The sequence below is a fragment of the Tursiops truncatus genome, chromosome X (genome assembly GCF_011762595.2).
Source record: "Tursiops truncatus isolate mTurTru1 chromosome X, mTurTru1.mat.Y, whole genome shotgun sequence".
NCBI lineage: Eukaryota > Metazoa > Chordata > Mammalia > Artiodactyla > Delphinidae > Tursiops > Tursiops truncatus.
The window spans coordinates 47,990,033-48,014,490 of NC_047055.1; the positions used below are offsets into that span (position 1 = coordinate 47,990,033).

The 24,458-nt window shown below is 36.1% G+C and overlaps 1 protein-coding gene and 1 non-coding gene across 3 annotated transcripts in view; one reads left to right on the top strand and one right to left on the bottom strand.

Annotated features, from left to right (window-relative positions):
- DIAPH2 (diaphanous related formin 2) overlaps positions 1–24,458 on the bottom strand; it is an 890,878-nt gene that overhangs the window by 816,993 nt on the left and 49,427 nt on the right. For both annotated transcript variants that reach the window (XR_012329281.1, XM_073799281.1), the window contains exons 2-3: positions 15,601–15,633; positions 12,875–13,051 (exon numbers count right to left, since the gene is read on the bottom strand). Coding sequence is in view for 1 of the 2 variants with exons in the window: in XM_073799281.1 (XP_073655382.1) it covers positions 12,875–13,051; positions 15,601–15,633 (210 nt within the window). In the remaining variant the exon portion in view is untranslated. The remainder of the gene's footprint in view (positions 1–12,874; positions 13,052–15,600; positions 15,634–24,458) is intronic.
- LOC117310464 (small nucleolar RNA SNORA70) lies at positions 18,596–18,730 on the top strand. Its single transcript, XR_004524610.1, has one exon. It is a non-coding gene; the product is annotated as a small nucleolar RNA SNORA70 (small nucleolar RNA).

Here is a 24,458-nt window from a genome sequence, read left to right on the forward strand (position 1 = left end):
AGTAAAGTGATTCAGTTTTATATACACACACACACACACACACACACACACACACATAAATATTCTTTTTCAGATTCTTTTCCATTATAGGTTATTATAAGATATTGAGTAGAGTTCCCTGTGCTATACAGTAGGTCCTTATTGGTCATCTATTTTATATATAGTAGTGTTAAACACACTGAGTTCTTATAGTACTCAAAACACAAAAGCAAGCTTTTAGTGTATTTAACATTTAGTTAGTACTTCCACAATACATGAGAAGAATGTGGTATTTTGTAATTTAAGAAATGCTGAAGTAAATAACTGACCACTTATAATATTTGTATCAAGCCATGTTTGTAAACACTAAACCATTTTATCTCCTACCATTTATGCCATGATGCAATTTTCCTATTGTAGACAAACTCCTTCACTTCTTCAGCAAATACACATTGTATTCTTAAAGTTATAACTGAGGAGCCGTATAAGAATAGAGTCAAATGAGAAGGTTAAAAGTTGAACCAGCTGCCTATTCATTCATTTGTACTCTTTCATTCATTCATTCTCATTCTCTCTCTCTTTCTCCCTCTCACCCCCCAGTAAATCTTTAAACAGGTGACAGTACAATTTTTTAAACTTTCTCGTGTCCTAACATCATTTTCTATTTTCCTAACCCTTCCACTGTTTTCCTCACTTGTTTTATGAAAGGTAAATGTCAACCCTTTATGTTTTTACATCTTTTCCTCCTCTGTAAGAAGTAATATTTTCTCCTTCTTTCTATGCAGTTGCTAAAAATGTCTATATATTTTCTATAAAGTAACTGTTTCTGTTTCTGCAACATGCATTGATCCCAGTTTAAGGCTGGATTTTCCACTCGCTGTTTTTAAATCTGAACTTCACTTCACCATCTAATGCTTGCCCTCTTCCTTCTGCTTCTCAATAGTAATTATTCAAGTATTCTTTAACTTCTATCTCGAGGGGACCTGTACCCCTGAAGAGAATAAACTAATGATACCCTAGTACCTAAAAATATACCCTAGCATGAACAGCAATTATAGTTATCTTTGATTATTTTAAGATTATAAATTAATGGATTTTTACATTTATTTCTTTATTCTTTTCTAAAGAAACGTTCATATAAAGATATGCTCTATAGATAATTCCTCTACTAGAACTAGAAAGGACAGAACATTTCTTTTTAAAATTCCAATAAAAGCATCAGGAATTTTCTACATAAGTAAATAAATGGCCAATTGTACCTGGTATTAATTAACTACCTCATGTCGTCAAATGATCCAGTTAAGTTTACCTATATAGAATGTAGCAGCATAACATATAGAAGTTTACATGGAAAACAAAGTTAAAGGGGAAAAAAATTGTCCAAATACATTATCCCTACAAATGGTATGGAGCCAAAAGCCGGGGCAAGCAAGCGTGAAATTAAGTGAATGTTACTGAGTACTGCACAAAAAGTCTTCAGCTATTTCTACTTTCAGGGCCTATTGGAGGAAACTACAACTATGAACACCTACATATACCTCTTCACCATCAATAAGGTAAATTCAGAACATCTATTTAGCTATTAGGAAACCCAAATATTATTTTTACTCTCCCATAATCCTTAATCCTGAGCTCAACATGGAACAAGTGTCCAGAGTCCAAAGATTACTTAAAGGATCCACTGTGGTTTGTGAAATACTGATGTTTATTCAAAATACAAGAAAATAAGCTTCAATATTTAACATGAGAATAACACTGAAGCCCTCACTGGATCCGTAGGTCCAAATGGTACATGAGGTATCTCAAGGGAAGAGTGGGGTATTCACAATGCATATTTTTTCACTGTCAGTGTACTGCAACGTACTGCAGTTTACAAGTACCTGGTTAAGTGGACTTACAGACTATTTTACCAAGTTTTAACTAAGTCAACCCTCAAAACAACAACAACAAAATAGAAAAGTAGCTTTAAAAGATTCTTGCAAAGACAACAGATTGAGGATAATAATACCAATAATGCAAGTACAGAGGAACAAGAAAATACTAGACTGTTATATCTCCTACTCATAGGTCTGAGCCTTTCATCAGTCATATCATATGATAAAAGTAATAAAAATATAAGGCTGATAAGAAGCTGGTCCCACAAGATTAAAAATTAGTAAGGTAACTATCTGAAATATGCATGTATATCAATTATCACTGATGACTCTCATTTTATGTGCATATCGCACCTTAAAAATATTAGCTAATGATAGTATAAAGCTACCTCAAACTTGCAGACCATTTAAAATCCAAACATCTAGACCATGAGGAAAGGTTTTTCGACTTTCTCAGCAATAATTAGAATCATGTGATACGCAATCCAGTACTTAGTGAAATTTTGCAAACTTAATGACACATGTTTAGAAGACTCTTTTGAATGTTTTCTTTCTTTAATAGCAAAAGACAAAAGGTCCCATGACACTGGGGGAACACTTGGTAGAAGCAGCTGAAATAATACATGCAAAACAACATGGCAATAAACTAAAACACATTCCTTTGTCAGCAAATACTGTCAGAAGACACATAGAAATCATTGCTGAAAATTTGCTAAAACAAGTATTAGAAAAATTACTCAGTGTGGGAGGTTTATCATACAGCTGAATGAAAATACAGCTGTTTTTTCTTTTAAACAACTCAGCTTATATTATTTGCTAGATTGTTCCAATAATGAAATATAAAAACTACTTTTCTTTGACTTGCTAATGGAACAATGTAACAGAGAAAACATATTGCCAAAATAAATGATTTATTTAATAAAAGGATGTTTTATGAAAAAACTGTAAGTGGGAAGCATTCCTGAGTAAGGAAGGTTAGCCCACATATAAAATTTAAACCATTGCAAGAAAGAAGTTGAAATCAAAATACACACAGTGGTATGCAGAGTCAAGAATGTAGGTGTTTTTTGTTGTTTTTTATAAAAGCAAGATATTTCAAATACTTACAATATTTTAAAATGAGACAGGAAGTGAGCATGAAAACATGTATCTTACAGAGAGATTTCCAGCTATTTCATGACAAAGTATTTTAAAACTTCTGAAATTTCACATGACTTGGGCATTTTTCATTCACAAAAGGACAAGTAATCCCTTAAGAGTTAACAACTGGTGAGAAAGTAACTGCTTTTCAAATGAACTTCATTGAAAAAGCCACACACTGGCAGACACAACTGCCAGGTGGGTCTCCTTCACCCTTGCATGACTCACCTCTTCTTTCTTCTTCCGGGTATTAGGTACAATGTCTGCAGCGGACATGAGTAGACAAACATGGGGGCGGGGGTCTACACATTAAGTATGTGGAAGGAAAAATGCAAAAGCCCATGTCCCTGATGACATCTAGTGAAGCCCGTTTTTTAAAGCCCATTTTGAACCAATTTATTCACAAATATAAAAACGCAACACTTCAGATTAGTTCCAAGAACAACTGACCGTCATCAAGGGAGATGGAAATTTACTAGCCGTGGTTCAGCAGGAAACTTTTGCTTGATTCATGGATAGGACTGAGCAAAGTTAATACTATGATTTAATAAGTGTTGCTAATGATGTTCTCATTCCACTTGGACCTATGCATCGTTGTCAGATTTATGTTTCAACTATAACAGACATTAAACCAAATATCAAAATAAAATGGACTCGGAACTAAACCTTCTAATTAGTCTCTTTTTTAAAACAAGACATAAAAAATAATGACACACTGACATTGCTCTCACTAAAAAGTTATTAATCGCGACAGCAAAGGCTTTTGCACCGTTAATAAATAAAATAAACTCATTTTAAATCATTTTAAAATCTTGTTCATTGCATGTTTTTCTCATTCTTTTCTATGTCTGTATTTTATACATAGTATTAGTACATACATATATGTGTATATTTTATAAATAAAACATATTGGTGTTACTTGCTCAAATATATATATATATTTTTTTCTAACGGGATAGGAAATTAGAAAGTTTAGAGACTACTACACTAGTCCAGGTGTTGACACTTTTACTATAAGGGCCAGACATTAAATGTTTCAGGCTTTGCGGGTCACAGGGTCTTTGTCACAACTACCCAACTCTGCAGTTACAGTGTAAAAGGAACTATCAACAATATGTAAACAAATGGCTGTGGCTGCATTCAACAAAATTGCATTTATGAACACTGAATTTCAGATTTTCATGTGTCCTGAAACAGTCTTCTTTTGATCTTCTGCAACCATTTAAAAATATAAAAGCTATTCTTACCTTGGGAGTCATACAAAATAAAAACCTAGAGGCAGGGATAGTGTCTTTGCCATCTTTATGCTCCCCTGCACCTAACAAAGTATCTGGCATTCAGTAGAGAGTTGTCAAATAAACTTCTCCATGATACAGAAATATGTCTTTGCTTTTCCTTTTTTTTTCCCCACAATTACACCTTACGTTCTGCCATATCACCTCTACCCTTGACAGCAAGGATTTTCCTTGAGTTGCTCGCTCTCGCTCTCGCTCTCTCTCTCTCTCTCTCTCTCTCTCTCTCTCTCTCTCTCTCTCTCTCTCTCTCTCTCTCTCTCTCGCTCTCTCTCGCTCTCTCTCCCCCTCCCTCCCTCCCTCCTCACAACTTAGAACAGTACCTGGCATATAGAAGGCATTGGACCTTGATGAACTAAGTCATTCAAACTCTGAGAACACTTTAATGTCAAAAAAATAAAGACTGAAAATTCAGAAGTGACACTGGGTTTCGTAGTATATTCAGATCTTCTCTTTTTCCTCCCTGAGCCCCTGTGCTGGCTTAAGTACTCACAGTAGCCTATTCACAGCTGTCCTATTACCATGGAAATCCTGTGTTTACTTGCTTGCCTCCCTGACTAAATTCTGAGCTCTCCGGGGGCAAGGGAGGAACTGGATTTATCTGTGTACCTGCAGCATGTAGCACACGACCTGGCACACTGCACATATCAATACACGGTCGTGAAAATGCCTTCATGGCAAAAAACACTAGTGGAACTTTTCAAACAGAAAAAATACCTTAGGAAACATTTCTATGTACAAATCAAGAACAGAATCAGTGAATTGTGAAGTTTATCAGCTACAATCAGAGTAAATTTACAAACCTAGTTCCCTTAATTCCTCTTCCTGGGACTTCTATCCTACTACTCCCTTATTTGTGAACTTTTGGTGAGAATTATATTTCGGAAGGAAATTTAAAAGTGACCCAGATTTAGCTAACTTTGAGACCTGTTTACAGGGTAAGTTTTGCTCCTCCTTTATATGCTTTACTTGGGAATGTGTGTAAGAAAATAAAATGACTAGAAATGATGCTGGCGTTCTCTCAGTCCAATGATACAGAGTAAGGACATTGGAAATATAAATGTAAAAAATGGAAAGTAGGCTATCTAGATAATTTCTAAGGATCTAGCCATTCCTGAAAATTATTTCCATGCCTTATTATAGATTTTAAGACCTATGTTACCAATAACTTATTTTACAGTAACTTAACCTTTAATTAAAATTACTAATGCTGAGAGCACTAAAAGGTTCTCATCCAAGCTAACCAACTCCTAAAAGACTGCTGTTGGGTGAGAAAGAAACCCATGACAGCAGTCAGGGGAAAACAAGGACAGCACCTGGGGTCCAAAGTCAAACAGGCTCTCAAAACTGATGAAAGGCAAAAGTGAGAGAACAAAATGAAAAGCTTTGGGATTATTTATGAGTTCTACCAGATGGAATATGGGACAGATAATTTAATATTTATTGCATATGACTGTACAATCATTAAATTATGCCCAAAATGCAAAATATATTAATGTAAATTGCTGAACAGAAACAAAGTATAAAACATCACATTTGCATGTGGAATCATATATTAAACATTGCCTTTAATAACGGAAGTTGAAATGAAGTGTGCCTAGAAATTAATCATAAATCATTAATCATCACTAGCCTCATCTTTTGTATACAATTAAACTATTTAATTACCTATATTAAAACACAGTCCTTATTGACATATCTGTAGGACTCTAATGTGACCAACACCAGCTGGACTTCCACTCAATAGATCCTGTACTAGGTAAAAGAAATTAAATTCCAACTTGAACTTCCAAGACATCTCTGTATATTTATTTTTTTAAGCTTAAAATGGAAATCGCCTATCCCCTAAGCAAAAAAAAAAAAAAAAAAAAAAAAAAAAAAAAAAACAGTTTTAGAACAGTTGCATACAAAAGGGAAATAATATTCAAAAGGAAATGGACAGAGGGGGAAGGGTGAGCTGTGGCAAAGCGAGAGAGAGGCATGGACATATATACACTACCAAACATAAGGTAGATAGCTAGTGGGAAGCAGCCGCATAGCACAGGGAGAGCAGCTCGGTTGCTTTGTGACCGCCTGGAGGGGTGGGATAGGGAGGGTGGGAGGGAGGAAGACACAAGAGGGAAGAGATATGGGAACATATGTATATGTATAACTGATTCACTTTGTTATAAAGCAGAAACTAACACACCATTGTAAAGCAATTATACCCCAATAAAGAAGTTAAAAAAAAAAAAGGAAATGGACAGTGTCCAGACACATTTCTCTCCTTGCTCTGATTGCATTATTCAAAAATGAGCTATCGCTATTAAACATTTAATAGTCCTTAAGCAGTATTCTCAATGTACAAAGACCAGTTCAGTTATTCTCAGCAAGCTCAAAGGCTATGATACCTTAACATGTTGAATAGTTATTCAATTACAGCATTATTAATTTCCGTATATTTAAAGTGTAAGGGAGAAGATATTTCACCAGTCCTAATTAGAGACAATACAAAATGTCTCTGATTAACATGCAAAAGATGATAAATATGAACCTCATTCAAATTTGAATTGGGGGTTAAAGGTGATATGTAATATTACAATAGTTCAGTCATCTTTTAAAATTACCCTCCCAAAAATGTGGAAGCAGTATTGTTGTCTTGGTCCTACTACTTTTACCCACTTGTGGAAGATTTGAAAACACGACTGGGCAGAAAAGGGGAACAGGAATCTTAAAGAGCAAGTATAGTTTATCCCATGCAGGTAAATATAAAAATCATATAAAAACGAGTGAGGGTATTTTTTTCCACTCCTGGAAGTTTTAATAAAAGAACCACTTTCTAATTTTCAATTAATAGGCAATGACCACACTCCAAGTACAAAATCCAGTTTTACAAACTACTGAACACATGCTGATAATAAATAGTGTGTGCTCCATGAAAAAAGCAGTCATCTAAAAGTTTCAAATTTAGAGATTTACATCCATCAGCAATAGCCATGGATACCCTTACTCAGAAGATGTGTCTATACTTGTTTCCTTGAGCAGCCACAATATGAAAAGTGGCATATCAATGCGTAGAACAGATGTCATTGTCAATGGAACGTTAGTAATCTACTAACTCACTAGTAAAGTAAAACCTAACCATTCAGATCTTTCAGTTAACTGGACTCATTCCAGGATTTTACTTGACTATAAAGTGTCAAGTGGTGTTTAAAATGAGCTATTAGTAGTTAAATACAAGTTACAGTAATCAAATAAAAGAATTAACACTTTTTTAAAAATCTGTAGTAATTTCAGATTGAGCCCAACATTGCCCTATTATCTACATCTACAAACCTGTACAGGGAGAACTTCTGTTGACAAATATGATCCTCAGACATAACAAGAGTTTCAATTATCAGAGTAATAGAGGATTTATTTGAATATTGCCTTTCATTACTTAAGCCTTTCACCAAAAGTTTCACCAAAATATATCATCCCCCAGAAATTCCAAATAATAAATTATATTAGCAATTTTAATGTAATATATTTCTTGTCAAGCGTCTCATACTCTGTTACTGTCTATAATGTGCTATTTTATGTAATTATTTTAAATGTTTCACTCCTCAAGGTATGCTATCCTAAAACACATACAAGGTGTTTAGGCCCAATGGTCTAAACATTTGTAGTACTCTAAAGTGTAAAAAGTCTGAAAACAGGAATAGCACAATGAAGGATGAGAATCAAGAGAGACAAGATTGTCATAATAGCCATCAAGTAGGACAAGTACATCTATTACATTATTTGTACATGGAAGGACACCTACAAAGAATGAAATAAAAAAGGGAAATTTCATATCTGGAAATCTACTTCTGACGACTTAAGTGTCTTCTCCCAATCAACTTTGAAGATGGCATTTTAACAGTTTTCCAAAACTAAATTGTGGGCCTCTTTCTTTTCAATCGATGCTCTGGAAAAAGACAACCTTCTGTCATCAATAGGAAACATTCCTCCATCTCGCTTTACCTGCGGGGCAATGTATCTCAGAGTTGCCTTCTACTTCCACTTAGTATGCGTGCAAAGAAAGTGTATTAATTTTACATTTAGCTTAAATGAAATATTATTAAAGATAGAGATTATCAAAATGCCAATTTTTTAGATTTTTATGTACGTAAATTTAAGTTTGAGCTCAGCCCCGTATTAGCTAAGGCAAGTTACAGAACCAATTTCTTTAGCCTCTCTCTAAGCTTTAATTTCCTTATCTGAAAAATGCAGTATAACTATGTTGCCTTCTTTGCAGCACTGTCACAAAGATCAGCTGAAACAATACATGTAAACTGCTCAGTTACATGCTGGGCCCAAGGGTGCACAGTAAATGAAAGCTGTGAAAATTCATAAAATAAGTTGTTCACTTAACCTGATTACAGACAAACTGAAGATAATAAAGAAAATGCAAAATGTTCAATGTACAAGTAGACTTCTCTCAAAGAAGAGATACAACCCTTAAAAAGTTTTTTATTGATCTTTTGTTGTTACTTTTAAGCAAATCATAATTGTCTGATTTCCTTTTCCAACATTCCCATGGAAGGAAAAATTCTCATTAGGGAAAATGTGGCACCAAGTTGTACCTTTCTTTAAGTCACATTTATGAATCCACAAACAAATCTTTTTAAAAACATAACATATTTAAAGAGGAAAGTGGTAATTTGTTGATGAAACATTAGAATTAAAATTCAAACCACAAAACGGAAATATTGTAAAAGGTTTGAAAACATAGTAAATGCTGTACACAAATTGAAAAAATTTATAAGTGCCAGGAATCATTTTTGCTTACAGCTATCATCATGTAAAAGGCATGTGTGTGTCACTGAAGCAAATGAAGAGGGTAGTAGAGGAAGATATCGAAGAGGTAAAGTGGGGATCAGATCATACAGGGCCTTACAGGCTCTTATAAGGATACTGGCTTTTGTACCCTGAGGGAAACAAGAAGCCATAGTAGAGATTTGAGAACCCAAGTGACATGACATTGTTCAGGTTTTAAAAGGGTAATGTTTCTGTGTTGAGAATATACTGCAGAGGGTCATGGTGGAAGCAGGGAGACCAATGAGGAACTGTGTTAATCCTAATAGTTCTACCACTATTGTAGCAGCCTAGGTGAGGCTTCAACTAGTATGGGACCAGTGAAGGCGGTAAGAAATGGTCAGCTCTTGTAAGTACCGTACTTTGAAGGAAGAGTGCATGGGTTTCCTAGTCAATTGAATGTGGAATGTGAGAAAGAGAGAGTAGACAAAGACAATTCCAAAGTTTTAGGCCTGAGTAACTGGACAGATGGATATACCATCAACTTAGAAGGGGGAGACACTGGGAGGAGCAGGTTTGGAGGGGAATATCAACAGTTTGGTTTTGGATATGTTACTTTTGAGAAGTCTACTGACCAATCAGAGAGAGATGTCAATTATGAAGTTTGATTATGAGAGTCTAGAGTTCAGACACGAGGACTAAGCTGTAGGTAAATTTGAGAATTGTGAGAATAACAGTGGAATGTAAAGCCACAGTACTGGTTGCAATCACAAAAGAAGATAGTGTAGATAGAGAAGAGAACATGTCCAAGGATGGATCCCTGGGCCTCTCCAACATTTAAAGGTTGAGGACATGAAAAGGAATCCACAAAGAAGATTAAAAAGCAGCAGCCAAAGAGATAGGAGGAAAGCCAAATAAAGGGGGAGCAGGGGGCGATTTATGGCCAAATGCATCACCTGCTGCTGATAGGTCAGTTAAGATGAGAACTGAAAACTGAACATGGGACTCAGCAGCATAAAGATCTCTGGTGACACTGATAAGAGCCATTTTGATGGAATGGTGGGATGGAAGCCTGGCTAGAGTGAGTTTAAGACAGAAAGTAAGACGAGAGAAATGAGAAGCAGTGAATATGAACAAAATTATTAGGAGGTGTCTTCCTTCAAAGGAGAGTAAAAATACAGTGGTAACAGGCAAGGGAGATAAGGTCATGAAAAAGTTGTAAAGTGAGATAGCACATTTGTATGCTGCTGGGAAGGGCAGAAGAGAGAGGAAAAAATGATTGGAGCAATGTCCTTCAGTAAGTAGGTCTAAAGGAATGGAACCTTGTACACAAATGGAGGGACTGGAAGATGACATCTATGGTGGTGATAGGTAGCAAGACTGCAGATACTCAAACTTAGGTAGATGTGGTGGTGAGAGTCTGTGGAAGTTCTCTTCTGATCACTTCAGTTTACTCAGTAAATTATGCAGCAAGCTCATCAGCAGAGCATAAAGATGGGTAAGAGTTCTGAGGACTGAGCAGCAAAGTAAAGGTGTGAAATAGTCATCTAGAAGCACAGTGGAGGGAATGGAGTAGGGACATAGAAGATGACTGTGTGAAAACAGAAGGGCCTACTTGGGGCTTTGGAAAAGGAATCTGTTTCAGAATCATGAATAGAGCACCACTGGATTAGAACAGGCAAAACCTGGAGGACAGGAGGAAGACCAGATAGGAGGCTACTTTCGTAGCCCGTGAGAAAAAGCCAGAGAGGGATACTGCCTAAAGCAGGGCAAGAGCATCTGGAGGACAACTGAGGAAACAGACGTAAAAGTCATTGCAAAAGCAGAACCAATGGGATTTGGAAAGCAATTAGACGTGACTGAGAAAATGAATGGCGTGGAAGAAGGCCCGTAAGTGTTGAGCTAAAGTGAACTGGAGGGTGGCAATGCCACGATAAACTAAAAGAACTATTTCACTACTGCAAAAATTAGTAACCGATTGGTTAGCTGATTAAAGGAGTAAGTATCATTTGAGTGAAGTTTGAGTAAAGAGAAGAAGAGTTTAAAATAAGATTTAAAAGTTTGATTAATGTCAAAGAATGTTTGTTTCTGTCGTTGTTGGTTTGGGGTGATTAAGATAAGACAACCGAGTTGCAAATTGAGGGGAAACTGAAGAAAGAACAGAGCTTTATTTGCTAAAAGAAGGAAATGCAACAAACATTTATAAAATTATTTTTATAGAAAGTTTTATGCCAGGCACTATTCTAGAAATATCATCTCATCCTAAAAATAACCATATGAGGTAGACCCTCTTATACCTTTGTTACAGTTATGGAAAATAAAGTGTAGAGAGGATGTATCACCTTCACAGGGTAATGTGATTAATGGCAGAGGCAGAACTCAGCCTCAAGGCTGAATGACCCCAAAGTCCAAGCTCTTAACCACTACACAAACATGCCCTGTAAAATTAAGGGCCTGGAAAAGGTAATATAGGTCGTTTAGCTTCCGAGAAGAGTTTCAGAGCTAAAGATCTCAGAGGTGGAATCATTCCAAAGAGTGACACAGTCCAAGGTGTAGTCATGTCTATAATTAGCTAAATACATGGATGCAAAGGTCAGAATTCAGGAAACCAAGGAACTAAGGGCAACAATGTGATGGCAAGGTTATCAATGTAATAGCTGAAATCACCAAAACGAATAGCAAGGGAAGGGTCAAAAGGATAGCCAGATGCTATCATCATCATGGCTGGTCAGCAGATAATAGAGTTTACAAGAGAAAGGGTTGTTGAAAGATGTTCAAAGAATTTGACATAGAAGGAGCAGCCGGAAAGAGGGTGTACCATAGGACTAGGAGGAAAGGCTGAAGAGAGTGGGAATGTCAGGACTTGTGACAAGGGAAAAGCTGGATGTCAGCTCTGGCTAGACAGAAGGAACATTAAAGGAAAAGTTTAAAGATAAAGGGAATTTGTATTCATTCAACAACTTTCAATTACGAGTGGGGTTGGGGGCGGGGTGGTAACAAGATGTTCCATAATGGGCAGAGTAGAAGGGTCTAGATTTCCAGTATTCTTAACCTCTTCTTTTGGTATGGGTAAGGAGACCTTTGAAACTCTTGTGGACCTTAACTCAAAATGAATAGAGATTCACAAAAAAAAATTTGCCATGATAAGTGGGACAGAATTAGAAATTAATGAATCATGAATCAGGATCTCCACTTCTCTGATCAAGGAAACCAATCCAAGATGGCCCGATGCCTCATCTCTCCCCTCTCTTGGTATAAACTGCTGAATAATCAAAGTATTATATTTATTATCTAATATAAGAAATAATCTAGATCACAAGCTATAAAATATAAGAAGTATGCTAGAAAATATAGATGGTATGACTGTTGATAATAGAACAAACTTGGAGGAATTCATTCTTCTGTCCCCTCTACTGTTTTGTTTCGTTTTGTTTTTTTACACTCTGTCCTCCCAACTCTATTTCATATACCTAACAAGATACCTTATATTGTTTTCAGAAAAGTGGACTTAGACCTGTTTTGCTTTATAGAAACAGAAACACAAGTTAGGTAGTTAAAAAATTGATTCAGTGTGCCACAGACTACTGAATACTAGAGAACAAGAATAAGTAAGACAGCCCCCCCTTTTAGGAGCTCATAGTGGAAGAGACAGACATATTATAGCTCAAAACGACAGATGCTTTCGAAAACAGTTCTGTTGTATCAACAAGTTTCTGGTCTCTCCTTTATGTGATATAAACACAGTCCATACAAACAGCCCTACTTAGAACCCAGTGCTACTCTGGGCACATGCATTTTAAAATTACAACAAAATCAGGGGGTCTAACTTACCATCATTTTTTCAAAGAGATCCAGTACTTCCTTTTCGGACAAATTCAAAGATCGTTCATCATATAATGGCTGAGCCGCTGGAAACTCACTCATCGCAACTTGAGAATCAATAGGATGTTGGATAAGAGGTTTTTCTTTTTTGACAGTAGATTTCCTAAAACTTGTAATTCGGTCACGCTGCAAACAGAAAAAACAAGAAGCCCTAAGGAAGAGATCAAGAATCACGAACAAACATGAAGAACTGAAACATCAAAATAGCACTTAGGAATCATTATTGTCTTTTGACAAAATGTTATTTTAAGCAGCAAGCTCCAGTTAGAGATTGTACTATTTTGAAACCTTGAAGTAGCTCTGCAGCCGCAGAAATCTAGGGAGTGAAAAGTATTCCTCAAAAGTAAAACTTAGTCCCTTGTCATTTCTGTTCTGCACAGTAACTAGGTCAGAAAAGTCCGGCCTCAAAGTCGTGTGGTGGTTTGAGAGAGAACGTGTCTTTGGCGGCAACTTTCAAACTATGAGAAAAAAAAACAAAGAAAAGAAAAGAATATCCAATTCTAAGGGGGAAATTATAGTAATGTTTCTCTTCTTCAAAGCACCAAAATAATTGTGACAAGTATCTATGAATACTTTGGCAGTGTAGTAGTAGAATACAATGGTTAAGAGCATGGACTCTGGAGCCAGACTACCTAGATTTGAATCTGCAATTTACTAGGTCTGTTACCCTGTGCAAATTACCTGGTCTCTCTATGACTGTTTCCTCATCTCTAAAATAGGGATAAGTTAATGTATGTAGGAGGAAGGAAGGAGGGAAGGAAGGAAGGGAGGGAAGGAGGAAGGGGAGACAGAGAAAGCAACAAAGAAACAGTTATTGTGAAATTTAAATAAGTTATATGTTTAGTGTACTTAGCTACTCTTTATTACTATTGTTGTTGTTACTATTACTATTATTATTATTACACACACCTTTTTCTTCCCTAAAACGTGGGACCAACAAGGAAGCACAACAAAATTAAAAACATTACCTTTTTGCTCTGGAAATATAACATAAACAGAAATATCTTATTCCTACAAATACTACTACGAAGAACTTGCTATTTTATGGATATTGACTTGGAACCATTGATTCCACGTACAATCTCTAATAATTAGCTTGCGATTTCACATAAAGTGAGTTAATGACTCCACTTGCATGTAAATAGGCCATTCTGTTTTAAACCACAGAACACTGGACATCAAAAATTAGTAATAACCATAAAACTGAATACAACTCAGTTTTATTCTGGTTTCTGTTAGGAAGCACATGCATGCATACTGTCAGCTCACGTTAAACAAGCAGATATGTTAGGTATCAGGACAGTGCCTCGTCACTGCCACATTACCAAGTCCTTATAAATCACTTCAACAGTATAAAAAGCATACAGAATTTCTTACCACAATTATGTTGACTTCTGTTGACCCCCATTAAAAGAACATACTTTTTTTTTGATTCAAAGAACACTTTTTTTTTCTAAAAGGTGTACTTTGAAAGAAATATGAGCAGTTTTAAGCAGCTTATTTAGGATTCCAAAAATGATCTTAGTACATGGTTGCTTACAAAGAGATTATGTAAATCATAATATTTTAGAGCTGGGAAGAAACTTGAAAAATCATCTAGGCCGACTCTCTCACTTCACAGAAAAAGTGACTCGCTAAATTCACGAGTCCCTGGTTCCTAGCCCAGTGTTCACATAAAGATTCATTTCTTCGAATCACCTTCTATATTTTCATATTTTCTTTTAAATTTGAATGTTTTTGAGGAAAATTAAGTTAGATTAGATATGTAATAACCAACTCAAACAACTCAAGAAAAAACATTAAGCAATCCCAAATAAGCTGAGTACATAACCAAGAGTCAAATTTCACTAAAAGATATGGTGGACACAAAAGCATTTAAATATGCAATCGACCATTAAATCAACATATCTCTGTTCCTTTCCCTTCATATCACTTAATATTTACTTTTGCAGTGCTGGCTTTTTTACTGAGTAGCATTATTTACATATATATTTGATCTTCCACTATGCTCTTCACTTTGATCTAGAAAATTGGCTTTTGCTTTCAGCTATATCTTGATAAGAAAATAAAGTTAAGCCACATACTTTCACTTCCTTAAATCATGAACGATATTCTACATTATTTGTAGACAGGTAATTTCACAAAGAAAAAATACTTAAAATACCACATTTTAAAAGCTTAGCTATAAAAGGGCACATTTAAATTTTAAGCCCATAACTTTTAATAAGTTTTACTACGATAGACTCAGATCAAAAATATTTGAGGATTTTAAATATAATACCACATTTCTAACATAATGTACTTAACTTCCTTTCCATTTTAAATTAATTTCCTTTACTGTTAATATTAATGCTTAACATATTCAGAGTCAATTTACATGGCTATTGAGAAAGGAAACATTTGTGTTTTCCAGAGTTAGATTTATACTGATTTTTTTTAATTAGCTAAGGTATATATCAGGATGGTAATATCAAAATTATTTTGAGAACACATACAATTGCTTATGTTTATATCAAAAAAAGAAAAGCCACTCTATTGACAATTCTTCCATCTACTGTACTTTGTAAACATCTAGACTTTTTATATCTTTACATATATCAATGCTTTAATGTCCACCCACTTTAATAAAAAGGCAACATGCATAAGTAAATGATAACATGCTAAGTCCACCTTACCACATCATCTGCCAAAGTTTTTATTTGAATGTTCTATTAAAACCAAAAAGGAAAAAAAAAATACCTGTCAGATAAGAGAAATTCACAGATCAAACAAGAAAATAATTGAATGATTCTCATTTTTTATTTTATCAACTATAATTCTTCAAAGAGAATTAGAAACTTTAAATCTATAAACACATTCTTTACAAAAGAAAAAAACAACTTATTAAGGATTAAAAATGAAGGTTTGGTGAAGGGAGTGTCTCTTCGTTTTTGAAGATGACTCCCAAGTTCCCAAAGTCAGATTTGGAACAGACATCACTACCACAGTGCTCAAACGTGAGAACAGATATAAAAAAGTCATAAGCCCTTTCAAGATTTTTCAAAGTTTTAGAATGAATAATCATATTTTTGAGATACATAAAACTTTTAAAAACATGAACAACAGGAAAAATGTCACATTTAATAGTAATGACATATAATGAAACAGCTCAGTCTAGAACTCAGTTGCATCTGATAGATAATTTAACGAACACCTTTATAAATATTCTAGATAACATTGAACTTACTGATTCTGTTAATATATGCCCATTTCTCAAAAACTCCAACACTTTCTTTTTTTTTTTGCATGTGGTTTTCTACTTCTAATGTTGAGAATCATTGGAAATGGTATACTCTAGTTAATAAAATACAGTGGTTAATAAAAACTACCACATAGAGTACAAACAATACTGGAGTAATAAAGCAATATTAAAGTAAGCAAAGTAACAGCTAACAATTTAGTAATCTTCCAGGATTCAGAAGATACTTCAAGATCTTACAATAACATACAATCAGCACAAAAGCAGTTATTATTATATTATAAATATGTTGAAATATGTTGTAGTGCTAGTTAAGAGATGTGATTAGGAAAGAACCATATTTTTTAAATCACCTGTTAGGAACTGAAATTAACCCTTCTGCCACAACCTGTATACTTATTTCCTACAACAAAACAGAAGCTGAATGATGTACATCATGCATGCTCACATCCCTTTTAACTAAGAAAAATATGGTCGTATCACTGGTGGGGAGAATTCCATTAAGAGTTTTAAGTGAGAATTATTTTGTCACAGGATCTCATAAAACTGTCTTCAAATATCACCAACTAAATGCTGTTAAAGATCATCCTCCCCTCCAGTAGTTGGGACAAATATACTATTATATGTGTAGTTCTTTTTCTACTTTTAATACATCTATTCCCTCAGGGATCTACACTTCTATGTCTTTGTACTATGTCTTCATCACATCCTGCTGACACAAACCCCAATCAATCTTTACTGCCTAGAAAAAAGAAAAGAAGGGGGATTACTTTTATCAGAACTGAAGCCTTTTTAAGAGAGATCAGTTCACCCTAGGACTATCTCTACCTGGTATTTTCTCTTTAATTTTCCCTGTGGGGTACAGAAAACTGTTCTATGCACAGTGACAAGCTTCATGATTTCCTGTCATGTAAAATCAGAGTGAGAAATGTCAAAGTCTCAAAAGTGCCTCAACTACCCTGCTACCATCCAGATATGTACCTGTCCACCTGTGTTATTTATTAGACAGATTATACAGTTCTTCAAGCAACCCCTGCTTTTCTTTTCTTCCCATCCTTTGAGGTTATAAACTCAAGATTGGAAACATATAAATCTTCAAAGTCAATATGTAAATTCGGGGAAAATAAGATTTTAGTCAAATTCTCTAAGTTAAGGTACACATATGTCTCGAATGCCTTAAGTCTGTATCTCAATTGAATATATGTTGATAGTTTAATCATGGGGGACAGAAACAACAACAACGAAAAAGCATTGCTAGCAATAGTCCCACCTTGTCTTATGGGAAGAGACTTGAGTTTTCTCCTCTTCTCCCACCTCCACTCTCTTTTTTTTTGAAATTAACATATTTTTGTCCATATTAAATCCCACAGTATGGAGTTAGACACTATTAAATTGGATGAAATTTGAGATAATCTGGTCAAAACCTCTCAATTTACAAATGGTGAAACTGAAGCTTGAAGAGGCTAAGTGACTCGCCCATGGACCACAGATCTGGTTGTCACTAGATACTAACTCTTCGTCAACATATGGCCTCTTCAGGTGGTATAATTAGGCTGTAGGATATTAGCGTTGAACTACTGAATTGAAACAGTTCATGGTAACCTCAAATTCACAGATATGCCCCAAGCCCCATCAGTTTCCTTTTCCTTTGGGTAACTGCCTTTTGCCATCATTACCAGGGGGTCAAGTATCATCCCGAAGAGCATTCCCCTGGCAACCAAAGTCCTTCCCTAACACGTCTTATGTGTCACCTGCTAAATTCATTTTGACCAATATACACTAATGTTCTTCCAGTGGCTGGTTATTTTTCATATACAAACTATATACAAATTTAGATTCTTTGGTCTTTCATAATTCTTCATTCCTAATTATATCTTACTACTGCCACAACTGTAAGAATCAGAGCTGTTCTCTCAGCTCTCTAGGTGGGTAATAGGAGGGAAAATAGAGTAGGAAAAAGTGGGTATATAATTAATAACCCAGTGGAAACACTACATGAGCACCAAGGGTTGTCACAGAGGGTTAGGACAGACTTACAAAAATAGGGTCATGTTTATGGTAATGGTTACCATCCAATTTTAAGACTTCCATGTCACCTTGGTCTCCTCCCTCTCTTCAATCCCTACAGCCAAAACAGTTGTCAAGTTCCACGGTGATCTTTCTGCAGTTTCTTCTTCATTTCCGCACAAACCATCCCAGTTTAGAGTCTAATCACTGGCAGTAGCCTCCTAATAATTACCTCTGCCACCATTCTCTCCTCATTGCCAAAGTCATCTTCTTCAAGCAAAGACATGGTTCAAGTCACCATCACATCACCTCTTCCCTAGATTTCTGTAAGAACCTCCTAACCTATCTCCCTTTTTCCACCTTTACCCTGCTATAGTTCATTCTGAACACATTGAGGAAGTGACAGTATTAAAACCCAAGTCAGTTTGCAGCCAATTAAACCAACTATGCTCTTTTCCCTGTGGGGGCCAGGTGTGCAATGGCTGCAAACAGCAGCCTCCTCAGTAGTGTATGCAGCCTGTTGCCTGTATGTGTTGCCCTAAGGGACCCTGGAGACAGCCCTTTCCAGTGGACATTCGTGACTGGCATGCTGCCCCCAATCTAGTCTCCAGACAGGTATACACGGTGCCTTTGGAAAGCCCCAGGGCACAGTGGCCGGGGTCCACATTGGCCACGTCATAATGTCCATCCACACCAAGCTGCAGAGCGAGGAGCACGTGTTTGAGGCCCTGTGCAGGGCCAAGTTCAAGTTCCCTGGCTGCCAGAAGATCCACATCTCCAAGAAGTGGGGATTTACTAAGTTTAATGCAGGTGAATTTGAAAACATGGCGGCAGATAGGCGGCTCCTCCCGGGTGGCTGTGGGGTCAAATACATCCCTAATCGTGGCCCCCTGGACACATGGCGGGCCCTGCACTCATGAGAGCCTTGAGGCTGTCCCCTCTTTACTCACGTGCACCAATAAATCCTACTTTCCTGTCAAAAAAAAAAAAAACAAAGAAAAGAAAAAGCTAAAGAAATCTGAATAAACCATGGATTTTAGTCAGAAAAAAAAAAAAAACCAAGTCAGATCATGTCACTCCTCTGCTCAAAACTTTTCAATGGCACCCTATTTTCACTCCCAGTGAAAGTCAAAATCGTTACAATAACCTGCAAGGCCCTATGGAGCTGCATACTCTTCATATCCCTCTGACCTCATCTCCTATTACAGTTCCTTTCATTCACTCAGCTCTAGTCACAGCAACCACCTCACTGTTCCCCATAAGGCAATAAGCCACATACACTGTCTCTTCCCTCTGCCTGGAATGCTCTTTTCTGTTATCCATATGCTTTCCTCCATCACTCCTCCCCCTTTCAAGTTCTTGCTCAGGGAGACCTACTCTGTCCATCCTATTTAAATGGAAACACCCACCTCCTCCACACTCTCCTGACCTGCTTTAGCATGCTCTGATTTCCTTTTTTCAATAAAACTTACGACATTCTCACATAGTCTATAATTTATTTCTGTCTGTTTCTCCCACTAAAAATGTGAGCTCCATAAGAACCAAGGTTTTCATCTGTTTGTTTCAGGGATGTACCCCAATGCCTAGATCAGTGTTTGGCACACAGAACTCAATAAAAAATTATAAATGACTATTACTTGTCCATCTGTATTCAATGGTTCCTGATGACCTACAGAACAAAGACTAATACCCTTAATACGGCATTCAAAGCCCTATATTATTCAGCCCTAGGCTACCTTCTACGTCTTCCCTCAATGATCTGTGCGCTATGGAAAAATGGAAATCCTTTTCCCACCGCATGCCTCATTATGTCCTGTTTGTGCACCCACTCTTCCCTCTACTGGAATGTCAATCTGGCTAGGTACCTTTCTATTTCTAGAGCTTCCCTTGAGTTTAAAGTTTGGTTATTCATAAACCAAATGTGGACCCATGGTCAAAAATGGAGGAGAACTATGCTTTGTTTAGTGTCTTCTTAAAGACTATTTTTTCCTAAAAGGCATCTTTAAGAATGATAGAGCACCTTAAGACAAAGAGGAAATTATATTCACGTAAAAAATTATCCCAATTACTTGTAATAGAGAACCATAAAGAAAAACACTCTGCTTATGATTTCTTGATTTACAAGTTTCATTCAACTACAGACTGGATATCCTATATAACTATGTACATTTGACTGATATGGATATTTTTCTCATAGATTTCCCTCATGTAAAACTCTGCTGTCATAAATATCTTCTTGAGACCATTACTTAGAACTCTACAACTATTCAGAAAAGAGAGACAAATGTGGTCTATTGAAAAGAAAAATCTTTAAGGACATTTGAAGAGTTTGAGTTTAGGAGGGGGCCATTTTTGGCCACTGCACATTAAAAATACATTGAAATTATTGTATAAATTACACTTAAGTTATCTGCAATAGAAAATAAATTATTTCTGCTGCACAACTGTTTTTATACATTAGTCAAAAAAAGAGAAAGTTACAAAAGGAGAACAATAACAAAAACACCACCAACATGAAAAAAGTTCAGAGAGCTGTAAAGAGCTATCTCTTTGACAAGATTCAATCGCAGTCATTTTTATGTGAATTGACCTGTAAAACATTTTTAAATGGTTGTATTAAGATACAGTCTCATTTATAACGATGTTCTACAGGGACAAGCTCTCAAATTTTATCTGAATGTAATTTATATAGGTGCATGCACCTCTCTCTCTCACACCACTGGCAAGCAGACATTATGGATTTTACTCCTGTGTAAAAACTATAGAGCTACTATGGAGTTAAAACAACAACAAAAAATGACCAAAAAAATGTTTATCAGAGTCACACCCCTGAATTAAAAGCACTGATTAAAGTCATTTTAGTAAGTTTTTATTGCAAATCTAAATCTATAATGGTCATTAGGATGAGGGCATATTACACCAATAAGTATAGTGACCATATATTTTCATTAAAATCAACTCTAGAAAAGCAATACGCTTGTGAATTAGTCAAGCAATTAGAGTTTATTAAACTTCATTTATGAACAGTTATATTAAATATAACTTACTACAGTACTCTATGAGTACTGCATAATTATAAAAGTTTCACTCCAGAGTCTCAACCCCTTAAGAATAAGAGAAATGGATGATTTACTTACAAACTCTAATACTGAAGTTCTGATTGAAATGCAGGAGCCATTATTGCAAGAAAATTAAGTTTTAATTTTCTCAATCAGGCAGAAATTAACAAAAACAGCAAGATGTAAAGATTCGACTCTCTTATGACTAATGTTACATGGTAATACAATGTTTTATAAACATCTTGAAATTACTCCAGTACCACAGAAATTGGACAACTGAATTGCATACAATTCAAAAGTCTCACCACCAACTCAAAAACTTGGCCACACTTCTTCAACTTTGACTATTTTCTTCTCTTTTAGAGAAAGTAAGTTGGCCATCACAATAAAGATGAAGGGTCAATTATTTACCCAGCTTAAATTTCTTAATCTCTGAGTAGGGCAAGGCAATATAATATAGAAAAGCATGTTCAATTCAATTGAACAAATATTTGAGCATCTACTATGCACCTGTTCAGTGCTGGGCACTAGGAATACAACCATAAACAAGATAAGCATGCACCTTACGGAAGCTGTAGTCTAGTCAAAGATCAAATGAATGAAAGAACAATCACAACAGAGGAATTCTGAGAGCACTGTTCGGGTGGTACTCTATCATAACCTCCATATACTTTCCAAGTAAGAAGGGCCTTTAAGAAAGGTCATCCATCTCAACCAATGATCCAGGGTTTGAAATCTCTAGATGACATCCCTGACCAATACTGATTCAGATCAGCAGCAGTCACAGAAGGAAGTAATTATTCTTCAAAGTGCTGCCTTTCAACTTTTCAGATCCTGGATTCACCCTGAACTTTACAAATCAGTAAGACCAATCAAGACAATTCAAGGCTATTTAACCATCTGGCAACCAAGCTGAACATTCTGTTCAGCTATTCAAATCCCTTTACTATGAAGATTGTTTTAGTTGAGTACCTCTCCGTTGTGTTTCACCAACAAAGGTATATATAATCTGATTTTTAGAACTGAGATCAACGTAGATAGAGGTTTGATTCTAAGAAGACAGGAGGAAAAGAAAAATTGGCTTTCAAACCCATTGAACTATTACTGCTTGTATTTAAAATTACTCTAAAACATTTTTTCATCTCCTTTCTAACAGTAAGGGGCATTTTCAGACCCACATGTCCTCTTAGGCACTGCATTCTTCCATCACCAGTAGCACTTCCGAATAGATGATAGATCAGCTGGCAGTGTGCGAGGCACTGGGATTTAAAGAGACATGGCCCTGACCTCAAAGGGCAAAAGCCTAGTAGTTGAGAAGATGAAGTTACAGGCATTAAGCTCCAATTCTCCACCTTACTTTGCTACTGTGAGCATCTCAAACTGTCCATTTCATCATTTTAATAGAGCAATACTTTTCTATACTTTTCTATTTTTGTAACCAAAAGGACACCATCTCAGAAGCACTGTCAAATCAAAAGCCTCAAATGTGAACCCACCTGAGCTCTTGGCTACTACAAATCATAATTCTTTCTACCATTTTTACAACAAGAAAAAAATTCCTTTTCGGATTTGCTTCTCAAGATACTCTTTCAATATAAAGAACAAAATGTGTATCTACCAGAAATCAAATATGACATCACAGTATAGGGCTTCAGTTTTTTTCATGAAGCAAAAGACCATGTTAGTTCACTGGATAAGTTTCAGAAATCTGTCACAACAAGTTCTTCTCAAGCTTAAATTAATTGTCTTGCCACGAACTTCAATATTTAACTGCCAAGAGGGGTGTCTATGATATGGAAATCCAGCAGTCTCTTCTGTGTAACAAGAATGTTCAGCTTGGGCTTCCCTGGTGGCGCAGTGGTTGAGAGTCTGCCTGCTGATGCAGGGGACACGGGTTCGTGCCCCGGTCCAGGAAGATCCCACATGCCGCGGAACGGCTGGGCCCGTTAGCCATGGCCGCTGAGCCTGCACGTCCGGAGCCTGTGCTCCGCAACGGGAGAGGCCACAAGAGTGAGAGGCCCATGTACCACAGAAAAAAAAAAAAAAAAGAATGTTCAGCTTAAGGACTAGGGGTGAAGCGCTCAAGAAACATACGTTTTAGAAAACGAATTTATGGTTACCAAAGGGGAAAGGTACGGGGTGGGGGAGATAAATTAGGAGTTTGGGGTTAACAAATACAAACTACTATACATAAAATAGATAAGCAACAAGGACCTACTGTACAGCAGAGGGAACTATATTCACTATCTTGTAATAATCTATGCAGGAAAAGAATCTGGAAATGAATACATATATGTATGTATGTATAACTGAATCAGCACAACATTGTAAAGCAGCTATACTCCAATAAAAATTAATTAAAAGGAGAGGAAAAAAAACTGAATCACTTTGCTGTACACCAGAAACTAATGCAACACTGTAAATCAACTATACCTCAATCAAAAGAAATTAATAGAGAAATAAAAATAAAATTTTTAAAGAAATGTATGTTTGCCACTTAGGTCTTAAAAAACGTTCATGCTAATGAATTAGAGGAAGTCACTTAGTACCTGAATTAATCAGAAACAATTGCATGAATAATCCAGGTTTTTCAAGTAGTAACTTCTTCTGTAGGTACTAAACCATTTCAAATGGGAAAACTGTTGGGATGTGAAAGTTCTTTATAACTCTACGAATAAAAAGCAACAGAAATGAAAAGAAAGCCAGCTTTGCCCAGCAATTGTACATAATAGATACTCTTAGATCAATGAGTTAGCCAAGTGGGGCTCAATATTTAATAAATTTTTACCTTCTCTGTTTAAAAAAAAAGACAGATGTCTCCACCAAACATTAATGTTTCAGAACCCATCACAGGCTCAGCACTTTGTGGCAAAGAGAAGTTTAAGACGCGATTCTGCCCTTAAGGCATTAATCTAACCAGGGAATGAAAACTAACCACAGAGGAGATTCTGAGGTATGTTCCTGCTCTTCCTCCCTGGGCACTATCACACGTCCTGTCTTACTATTTTCATAGCAGAACCACTACCTGAAATTATCTGTCCACTTACCTATTTACTTACTTATGTTCTAGCTTCTAGAAAACAAGTTCCCTAATAGCAGAGCCCTTAATTTTCCTGTCTTAATCACTTTTGGATCTCTAACATTTAGAGCAGTAGCTGGCACATCATACCTGCTCAAATATTTGGTGAATAAATTAAGTACAAGAGGAATTCAGAGAAGAAATAAATAT